This window comes from Cyphomyrmex costatus, unplaced genomic scaffold, assembly GCF_001594065.2.
Source record: "Cyphomyrmex costatus isolate MS0001 unplaced genomic scaffold, Ccosl1.0 scaffold61, whole genome shotgun sequence".
Lineage (NCBI taxonomy): Eukaryota > Metazoa > Arthropoda > Insecta > Hymenoptera > Formicidae > Cyphomyrmex > Cyphomyrmex costatus.
Window position 1 is genome coordinate 118,772 of NW_017280167.1, and position 10,780 is coordinate 129,551.

Genomic DNA, 10,780 nt, shown 5'->3' on the forward strand with positions numbered 1-10,780 from the left:
AATGTAAAGAATCGTATTGATTTTGTACTATGAAGAAATCCATTATTTCGGAATTATTGAAAGTCTGCAAACAGAGTTTTATAGTTACATGAATGTTAAGTTAGAAAATATATTTAATCGCATATTATTTATATGGTGTAAAATGTGCTGCTACACTATGTATGTTACTGCTAAAAATTTGTTAAACAATTTTTCGTAATTAACCTACTAATTGTGTAATTAACAAATAATATTTATTAAAATAAGTTTTGAAAGATTATATAATGAGATAAAATGTCCATATAATTCATTTTGAATATCACGAAACAGTATGTAAAAATTTTTTTGAACATTATATTAATTATTTAAACATATTTTAAACCTTGTTTTCATAGATTTTATAAAACAGTGTAACATCTATCGGCATTCATGTTATAAAAAATAAAAATTATGCAGAAAATTAAGATAAATGTAAAAACCTTGACGATAGCTTCTTCTGCAAATAAAGCAGCAAGACCATCATGCAACCAAAAATAAGATTGCCAAGAAATACTGCCAAGATATACGTTACTAAACCATTGAAATGCTATTTTAGGTGCTATTAAACGTGCGATTTCCATCTTGCGCATAACTGGATCTACTTGTTTATCAAAGACAAGATCTGCTTCCCTAAAAAGTATTATACATACTCATGAGCAAAGTCTTCGCTCAATTTCTTTGGAGTGAAATCGTATGCTTTACACTTTGCTCTCATCAATTCAACTTGTTTAAATGATGTATATAAAGTATTTGACATATTAAGTTTAAATTACAATTTCGAAAAGTTGAAACAATAAAAAATATGTGTATGTGTAATAAATTAAATTTTATTTATTCAAATTTATTTCCATATTAAATGTATAAAATCTCGTTAAATTTTTACGTTTTTAATTAATTTTTCAATGATATATATATATATAGTGAATTTTCTTTAATGCCTATAAAGCACAACAGTCAACTTATATCTGATGATAATGACACCAATTGTTTATTATTTTATTTATACTTCTTAGTTGTATGGAAGTTATAAAATGTATATACGCGCGCGCGCCCGTGTAAAGATTTTAAAATTGTAAATGATGTAATTAAACAGTTTATCTAACATTATGGGATAATGGTACGTGTTTTATATAAGTATGTATAATTACTGTATAAGTATGTATATGAATCTGCATACCTATGAAAGATTAATCCCCATTTTGATGTGCCATCGTATGGAAAATTTGGAATTGCAATGTGATCCATTTTTGGAATATTTATTTCACTAAATTCAGATTCCAAATGCAACGTGATATTTCGTATGAGATTTTTTGTAAACTCAAAGATAATAGATTGCTGATTTGAACATTTGTCGCACCACAAAGAAACATTTTCATTAATACGAATGCGAGAAAAATTGGTAAAAACTAGAGCAAATTGCAAAATGGACATTGGGGGAGTAACATGGAAATGGGTCCACGCAGATTTTTCATCAATAATATTGTAGGTTTGTATCGGCATGTTGAATAAAACTTTATAATTGCGATGACAGTTTATAAACACTTTGAACGTGGTCTTTAAATGCGGCTCGTTCCAACAAGGAAATAACTGACCATCTTCAGTCGATTGGATAGTTGGCGAGATCAACCATCTACCATAATGAACAATTTTTGTGATTGTATTAAATACTTACATTGCATAATTATACACATATTTCTAACTGTATGGTTGGATTTCAAAAGCAATATTAAAAACTGTTATTTTATTGTATAATGCAAACCGTGTTTATTCGAAGGTCGATGTTACTGTAACGGAATAAAGTGATTTTTTTCTAATTTAAATAAGTATAAAGTTACACAAAGCAAAATTATATAATATGAAATCTTTATAAATAAAGCAGAAAATAAATTGTAGTTTTTTTTTCTTCTTATAGAAGAATATGTTACTTGAAATAGAAGATTTGGATACCCTCGTGTGTTAAGTCCAATACGATATATTTATACGATGCATAGGTATATGTGTGCATGTGTGTGTATATATATATGTATATGTTTAAGTTCTGAATATCTACTTACATCATACTATTTTTATTGTTGGTGTGAGAGTATTCAAAAAAGTTTTGAGCATATTTTTTTAAAATGTGACCAAAGAATTGAATTTTTAAAGTGTATAGTCCGGGTGTCAATACATCGGTGAAGCCAAAGCAAATAATATTTACTTCAATAGTATATTCGTTTATGTGGTAAATTTTACCGTCGCTTCTAATTAATATCGTTTTATCGTTTATAATCGGATGTAATGAATTCAATGTTATATCTTGTGTCGAGCGAAGAACATGGAAAGTTATATTGCATATTCCGATAAATGGAAAACTGCCTTCTTCATAATTCATAGTTATGAGTTTCCAATAGATACTGTCTGTTTCATATAGAGATAAGTGAATTAGGTTTATGTGATAATGCACCGGTATTATATACTCTGGTAAATGAAAATCACTTGGTGCATCGGAATAAAATATATGTTCACCAGTAAGAATAGTTATCATGGTGATAAATGTTAAGCTACTACTAATCTGTGCCAAATTCATATTGAATAAATATTTCTTCCAAGCACCTGTCAAAATGTTTAAAGAAAATAGAATATTATGGCAATAGCATCTACAGAGCATAGGAATTGTTGTATGAGAAACTGTAACATTAAGAATTATAAACGTATAAATAGCAAACAACATTTAAATTACACTAAATGTTTTTAATTTTAATAGTATTTAATACTATTTTTTACTTTGTTGTGATAGTGATAATTAGACTATAGGAATATTACTCTTATTCAGTTTTCATATTCTCTAAAATGTTTTATAAAGTATTCAAAATATTACTATTCATAGATACATAAATATTATATCCGTTGATTATTTTGGAAAACAATTTTTAAATAACAGATTTGTTATATTTTACAGATATAAGTTATATTTTTAAATAATTAAACTTGTTTAGAAAGAAATATATATGATGACTTAAATCAAAGTAATAAATTATTTGTTTTATTCAATAAACGCTTTTGTATTGGGAATATTTTCTTTTAATTTTCGTTGATACGAAACGACATAAATCTAGAAAAATTTGTTGAATTTGGTGTTTGCAAAGGTCGATAGATTCATTTTTTATCTATATTATTTATCTCAAATTAAATTCAGTATAAAAAATGTTGCTTTTGAGCATTAGAAACGTCAAGAGGACAACACATCATCTAATAAACGGAAAATTATCCTTTATTTCACATATTTTATTTGTTATAAAATATTATACATATATTGTAAGATTTTAATATAATAAGTATATTAATTTTTTAAATCAATAAACTGTAAATAACAATTTAAAACCTTTATTGAATTAAATTATTATACAGACATATTTTAAATGATTTAAATTTTATTTGGAAAACTCTTTCAAAAATTAATTATTTAAATAAATGACTTTTCGTCTGTAGGTATATGTATTAAATCAAGCGAACTATATATATATATAAAGTATTAAGCATGTCTTTAGAAACTTACCATGGATGTTAAAACTGTGTTATTAAGATGTAATTTTCGATAATAAAAAATTTGTATACTCTTGTAACAATTATCACGGAATGAAATATGAATATTAGTAATAATATGCTTCGAGATGCTGTAATAATCTTACTCTTTAGAGGAAGACTTTACAGAAAAGACGTTGTAGACTACATAAATAATAATACTACATAAATTGTCGATAACGGATTCGTATAGTAAATACAAAATATCATCTAAGCAATTTCTTATAATAAATACATATTATATTGTACTGCGTATTAGTTGACATACCTATATAAAACTATAGTAAGTTTATCTCTTGTTTTCAAATAATATCAACAGCTATTTTGGTATAACACAAACTTAATGTATATATGCATTATCCCCGAAAAGTTTCCGGACACAATAGCGAATTTTTGGAAACTTACCACAGCACTGATTATAATAAATTAAATTAATTTGGTTTTATCATACCCCCCCCCCCCGCATGGTAATTACAATTGTAAATTATTATTTTTAAAATCAAATGTTTAAACGACACATTATATAGGTATATATGGTAGTTTCAAACCATACGAGCAAAATACACGAAAACAAAATACATGACACGAGATTCAAAAGAACTAAACGTAAAACGTTTAATACTGCAATTATGATTAATTATTTAATTAATTATCGTATATATCTCTACGACTAAGTGTTATTATTCGGAATAATATACGTGATTATAAAATTATACTGCTGTATAGATGTTTTGTCGTTTCTATCACTTTATATCGAGATTACTTATGTAACATTTGATATTAAACTGTAAAATAAGTTACCTACATGTAAAATCATATTTAAATGTCCTAAACCTCCTAGAAACGTGTTATGTGGAGCCATATACCGGCCTTTTTCCTGTTACCAATTCACCATCGAAATTGTCCATTTTCGGTTTGAGAATTGCATCGCTTGCACTCACAATCAGTATACTGACGACAGTATAGGGACGATTTCGACGATATAACAGGAAAGAGGCCGTCATGATCTCTCTCAGGTTTATCTCTCTTCTGATTCTGATTTTCAGACTTCTCTGATTATAGTCATGGTAGAATATTTCTACCATGATTATAGTTAAAGTCGTTTGACGCGAGCGCGGCGAGCGGCGCCTGCCTCATTCCTCAGTCGGTTTTGATCCGTTTTGTTGTCGTATGACTTGTATGTGTAGGCATTGAGTTGTTTTTAAAACAGATTTTTAGTGAAACTCCATTAAGTTCTGTAAATCACTCGTTCTGACCTGTGGATCGAGATTCAAGTATGCAGTGGGATTTGCGAATCCACCCCGCAAAAATCCACGACGAGTAAAAACTGGCGTAACATTACCGTACGATAACGCTTCAAATTGAGGTTAGAATCCGATAACCCACTTTCCGCACGCTTTTAACTTAGCACACTGCTCCGTCATAATCGTATCCGCGTGTTCTCGTAACAGCGGATTAAAACAACTCGTTCGCAATTTTTTGAACTTCGTATTTCTTTCATCGGTGACTCGTTCTCATTAATTCCAACAACCTTCTCGCTCTGGTAACCTTCGGTTATTAATATCATTTATTGCAACCATTCTATCCGTCATTACAGATAATATCTCTCTGTTAAATGGTGATTGTCGATGCCATGGAAAGAAGGATAAAACTGAAAACTCTGAACAGTCACATAACATGCAAGATATGTCGCGGATATTTAATTGACGCTACTACTGTTACTGAATGTTTACATACATTCTGCAAGAGCTGTTTGGTAAAGCATCTAGAGGAGAAGCATACCTGTCCGACATGTCAAATTGTGATACATCAATCACATCCACTACAGTACATCAGCTTCGACAGAACTATGCAGGATATTGTATACAAATTAGTTCCTGATCTTCAAGAAAGTAAGGACTTTATTTCAGTGAATATGAATTCAAGGCTTGTTTTTATAAAGCAATAATCTAGAGTAAAAAGGTCTTTTTACTTGTTTTGGTTTTTTTACTTTATTTTCTGTTCTTTTGACATAAATTTTACTTTCCATCCAACTATTAACAGAAACATTTTCTTATTTTAGATGAAATCAAAAGAGAAAGAGAATTTTACAGAGCCAGAGGTTTGCCTTGTCCTAAAGATATTCTGCCAAACGCTGGAGAAGTTGAGGAAGAGAAAGCCAATGCTGACGCACATGCAGAATCAGATTATCATCGTACTGATGAACAGGTAACTACAGCATCAAAAACACAAGTTTGCAAAAGTAGAGTACTTTAATCGGTTAAAATTAATATGTTAAATTCACAGGTTAACGTATGTTTGGAGTGTACAAACTCAAGTTTGAAGACTCTGAAGAGACGATTTATCAGGTGTTCAGCTCAGGCGACGATAACGCATATGAAAAAGTTCATTGCCAAAAAGGCTTTGAATGGTATGGAAAAATATAGAGATGTAAGTATATCTGATGTTGTTATTAAAGATGATGTTGCTATTGTCATTTATTAATTGTCTATATTTCTCGACAGATCGATATTTTGTGCAATAACGAATTATTAGGTAAAGACCACACATTGAAGTTTGTTTATGTGACGAGATGGAGGTTCCGGGACCCACCCTTGAGGTTACAATATAGGTCGCATATAGATATGCAAGATTAACCTTTCTACATTCAAGATGTACAAAAATCACAAAGGATCTGTTCCTTTATTTGTACATTTTTCTAGTTACATTCTCATTTTAACTGTTGTAGTACTTATTTTTACGTTTATTCGCAAAGCATTTGTGTGAAATTTTAGAAAATGGTGGTGATGATTTTGTGAAAGGTGATATACCGACTTCAAAACGTGTTATTCGATATATTTAATAATAGCAGAATCTTATTATTACAAATTAGTAATAACGAGATCCTACTGTTGAATCAAAGATCATTCTTGTCATGTACCATGTTGTCATGTTGAATTATAAGATATCTCTTTATAGTTGAATTATAAGATATCTCTTTATAGTTAAAATCTATTTACAAATCAAGATTTTCTCATTAGCGCACTACATCTAATAATGTTTAAATGTGGTTCGTACGAGAAATCGTCGCGACATCTCAGAGGAAGAGAGAGAATCTGTATTTCCAGTTTGCAGTGTGTAATATACACGGGTTTTTAATAGATATTAAGTACTGCATTGTGTACAGATTCGGTGCCTGCGCATTAAATTTCGGCGGACCATCTCTCCTTCTAATATGCAGAATCTTAGTGGACGAGTGAGACTTGCTATATTTTACGACGTGAGACAAAGCCACGCGATCTTCATTTTATGAAACCGTATATTCTTTTTACAAGCACACATACCCCATCCTTGTACATAGAATATTTTTGACAGAATGCAAACAACATTGCATGTAGAGAAACGCAAGCTTTGTATTAGGTAAACAAAAGAAATCGGGTCTGAATAGTCAGGTCTTTTTAACTTTGTATATTTATGCGCCGCGGCCGTACATATTCTAATTGTGTCTCTAATTTCTCTCGGCATCGGCTCGCAATTGGAAAAGAGGAAGAAAGAAAGTGAGAGAAAGAATTATTCGATGACTAAATATTTTTAGGTGATTCGCTATCGAATAGCGCGCCGTGTCGAGTAAAATTCGTGGCGCTCGTCGCTTATAGTAAATAGAGTTCCTCAAGTAAAAGTTAATACTAAATGATAACTTTTGATTGATCTATTTTATGTAATAAGAAGATATAAATAAAACAAAATAGTACATATACGATGGACACGTTGCTGGTTGATCTGCTAGACAGCTAGAAGGTCAAGTGTGCTATTTTTCTTACATGGTTTTGCTCGCTTATTATAAGAAGGAATTAGAATGCATTCTAATGTCATGTGATTGAAGTATTCTTTTTGATCACGTATTATTTGCTTAAATAGAAAAATATGAAGAAAAATATAACGACCACGTGTTACAAAAGGAATGAAAAAAAAATAGACGGAAAATTTTAATTGCATATTTTTATGTGACAGCAGCAACGAATTGTGATCTATTTATTCGAGCTCCACTGTCAAGTTAGATCCAGCTATTCAGCTAACACAAAAACTCGCACCGTCTGAAATCAGATCAGTAACATGGCCAACAACATTGCCAACACAGCAGGAAGCACACAAATTCAGTTGAGAATCCAGTGGAAAAACCGCATCGTGTGTTGTAGAGGCGTAAGGCAAGAGCACAATAATTATGTTCTATTGGTTGCTTTCTCATTCTATCTTAAGCAGCCGATGTCTGTCTGATTCTATCTTATAAGACAGAATGAGACAAATAAATCTACATTCTATATTAATCGACCGATGTCTTCAACTTGTTCTATAATATGGTCGCAAAAATCATAAGCCGTAAAAAATTGACCGATTATGGTTTAATATAAAAAAAATAATCGACCATGATTGGATAATTTCTTACGACTTACGGCTTGCGATTCTATTACAAAACCGTCTTTAATCTAATTCTCTTACTTGAGGAATTTTAATAGCAAACGATCCTGTTTCATCCGACGATCGCTAAATGAAAGATGTGATTGTACATAATCGTTAGAAAATCGAATGCGACTTTTCAGCAAGTAGCGATACTGCAAGAATGCTTGTACGTTGTACGCTGTGTATGCGCATCTCCATAAATTATTAAATAAATATGTTTTGTACAGCTAAACGTTGTCAATACGTTTATTTTAATCCTTAAGACAATATTATAAGGTATTTACAAGAGATACAAAGAGGATGAACAAATTAATACATGAATACTTGGAAAATATCCTATCTACTTATTTTATTGATAAGAAACTGGTCCCACTTTTGCTTTTAACAGAATGTTGAGGAGAAGGAAGTTTATTTCATTCACTCGTGAATTTTTTCCGTAGATTGCACATCGTTAAAAGAATGGCATCACATTGCACTGACGACGACTATTTAATCATTGTATGACTATTCCAACAAGAAGATAAAGTCTGTGGTATTAGAAACAAATGCAGAAGGCTTTTTGTATTAAATAAAGAAAGAAATAGAGAGAGTCTTTTTAACTTTATAGCGCTATACATATTCTAATTATTAATAAAACAAGTAGTACATATTTCTCAGATGTTCATATTATTATATCTAGCCTCTGTGTTTTGTCGATGTACAATGAGAAAGGAGTTTCGCAACTGTTGTAAGATTCTTTAATATGATTGGTTTATATACATTTAGATCCAGTGAGGAACTAAGAGTGAGATCAATCATATTAAATAACCACAGTAGTTGCAAAATTGGTTTCTCTATTAAATATAACTAATGTGCTTCAGATTCGCTGCGTTCCCGCTTCTTTTCAACGACGAGTGCGCGCATGCGCCCTCCAGTTCGTTCGGCTGGTACATTCGTTTGGAAAGAGCGGGGCGATCGAGTGAGCGCATCGAGTAACGGCTGGTGAGGTGACCGGATGCTTGCGGATCTGCTTTGCTGCAGTCTACAGTCCGCTTCAGTTAAATGAAAGGCACCGCGGCGGTAGCGTCGGGCACGCGTGGCGTATACTCTCCGCATGCAAACTGTTTACGCGTAAAGGCCCTTCTACTGCGTTCTTCTTACCTTGCTGGAGACTCCGGTACAGCTCGCGTCGCGCACCGTGGAGAATGAAAGAGTGAGTAGAATCGATTTTCTCGTGCTCCGATATATACATATATTTTCTGTGCGCGCGATTTTCTGCCGCGCAACATCGGTGGCACCAAAAAAACAAAAACCCGTGCAGCGCGAGCGCCGATCCGCCACGCGAATGGATCTACGTCTCTCCTGCGTACCGCCGTAATTGACCAGAAGTGGGCAGAACCCGCTGGAGATCCCTGGGAAGATCCACGCAGCGATCAACACGTACGACCAGGCATTCGATCTAGTTATAGATATCGTTTATCAAGAGATACGAGTCTTTTTTCTAATAAGAATCAAACACACTATATCGTATCTCCTGAAACATTATATTTAACGCGCAGTGATATTATAGCATGAGATCGTATCATCTTTGTGCGAGCCTTCGTCTTTATAATAGTCAATCTTTAATCGAGTTTTCGAAGACCCTCTTAAGTAAGCAGATAGCACAGAATATTTATAATAAATATTCATAAATATTTATTATTATTAATTTTTTGAAATATATAAATATTTTATATAAGCTTTATTCGAAATTAATCATTAAAAAATAGACCAAATGTTTTATATGATTATGATTAATATAGACAAATATTTTTAATAAACATTTTTTACTTAGATTATAATGTCTTGTTAAATATTTTCGTAGTATTAACTGTAACAATATAAGATAAATATTTCATAATTTTTATATTAAATATCTATGATCCATGCAATCTAAGACCACCAAAAGGTTTACAAAATATCATAAATAAATCTTACAAATATTTTATAAATATATATGTTCTATAAATATTGTGTGCTATCCGAGAATATCTTAAGATGTTAATACGTCACTGTGACCAGTATTAATAATCGATTTTTTATATATAAGATCGTCTCTTAATTGCATATGTTATAAACCAATTATGGAGCCGCATAAGCATCTTAAGACATTACTTAAGATGACCTTAAAATAAGGACGAACTGTAAATATACCGGTCTCTGATTCGCGTACGTGAAATCTCGAGACTTAAGATTGAGTCTTAAGCATAAGAATCGACTATGAATGCCTTATTTGTCTTGTCAAATGTCGAAAACATTTATCGTAGACACGACTACAATGTACGCGAGAAAATATTTGTCATTGCTACAGCTAAACTTTTGCGCGTTTCATCTTTTTTCTATTCTTCTCTATGTTGAAAGCGAAGAGACGAGATGTACAGTGCAAGAAACATCTTCAGCTGTAAAGTTTAATGAAGTAAAAACATGGTCGCATTACGCAAGACATAGCTCGCTCTATCGGCGATCGTAGATCGTTGTTATAGCTCGTAGATAAGAGACGGATGCGATGAATCCGATCTGATTAAACATACATACATATATGTATACTCGAGATCCGCGCGAGATCGCAAATGATGGTGAGGAAGCGCTATACTCCAACTCCAAGTCCCGTGACAGTTCGATTGCTCCGTTTGCCGGAGCATGTAATAGAGCTTCATCCAGCTGGCGCGGCCCAGTTTTTGTCTGCTCGACCGCGTTAGAACGTGACGAGGAAAGCGTAACGGTCACGTACGCGCCGCTCAAAATT

At 32.0% G+C, this 10,780-nt stretch overlaps 1 protein-coding gene across 1 annotated transcript; it reads left to right on the forward strand.

Moving 5' to 3' along the window:
* Window positions 1–4,842: 4,842 nt before the first annotated feature.
* Window positions 4,843–6,215, forward strand: l(3)73Ah (polycomb group ring finger 3-like lethal (3) 73Ah). The gene is made up of 5 exons (XM_018547162.1): window positions 4,843–4,945; window positions 5,177–5,471; window positions 5,642–5,787; window positions 5,866–6,009; window positions 6,084–6,215. The coding sequence occupies exons 2-5, from the start codon at window positions 5,195–5,197 to the stop codon at window positions 6,213–6,215; spliced, it is 699 nt and encodes a 232-aa protein (XP_018402664.1). The 5' UTR covers window positions 4,843–4,945; window positions 5,177–5,194.
* Window positions 6,216–10,780: the final 4,565 nt, after the last annotated feature.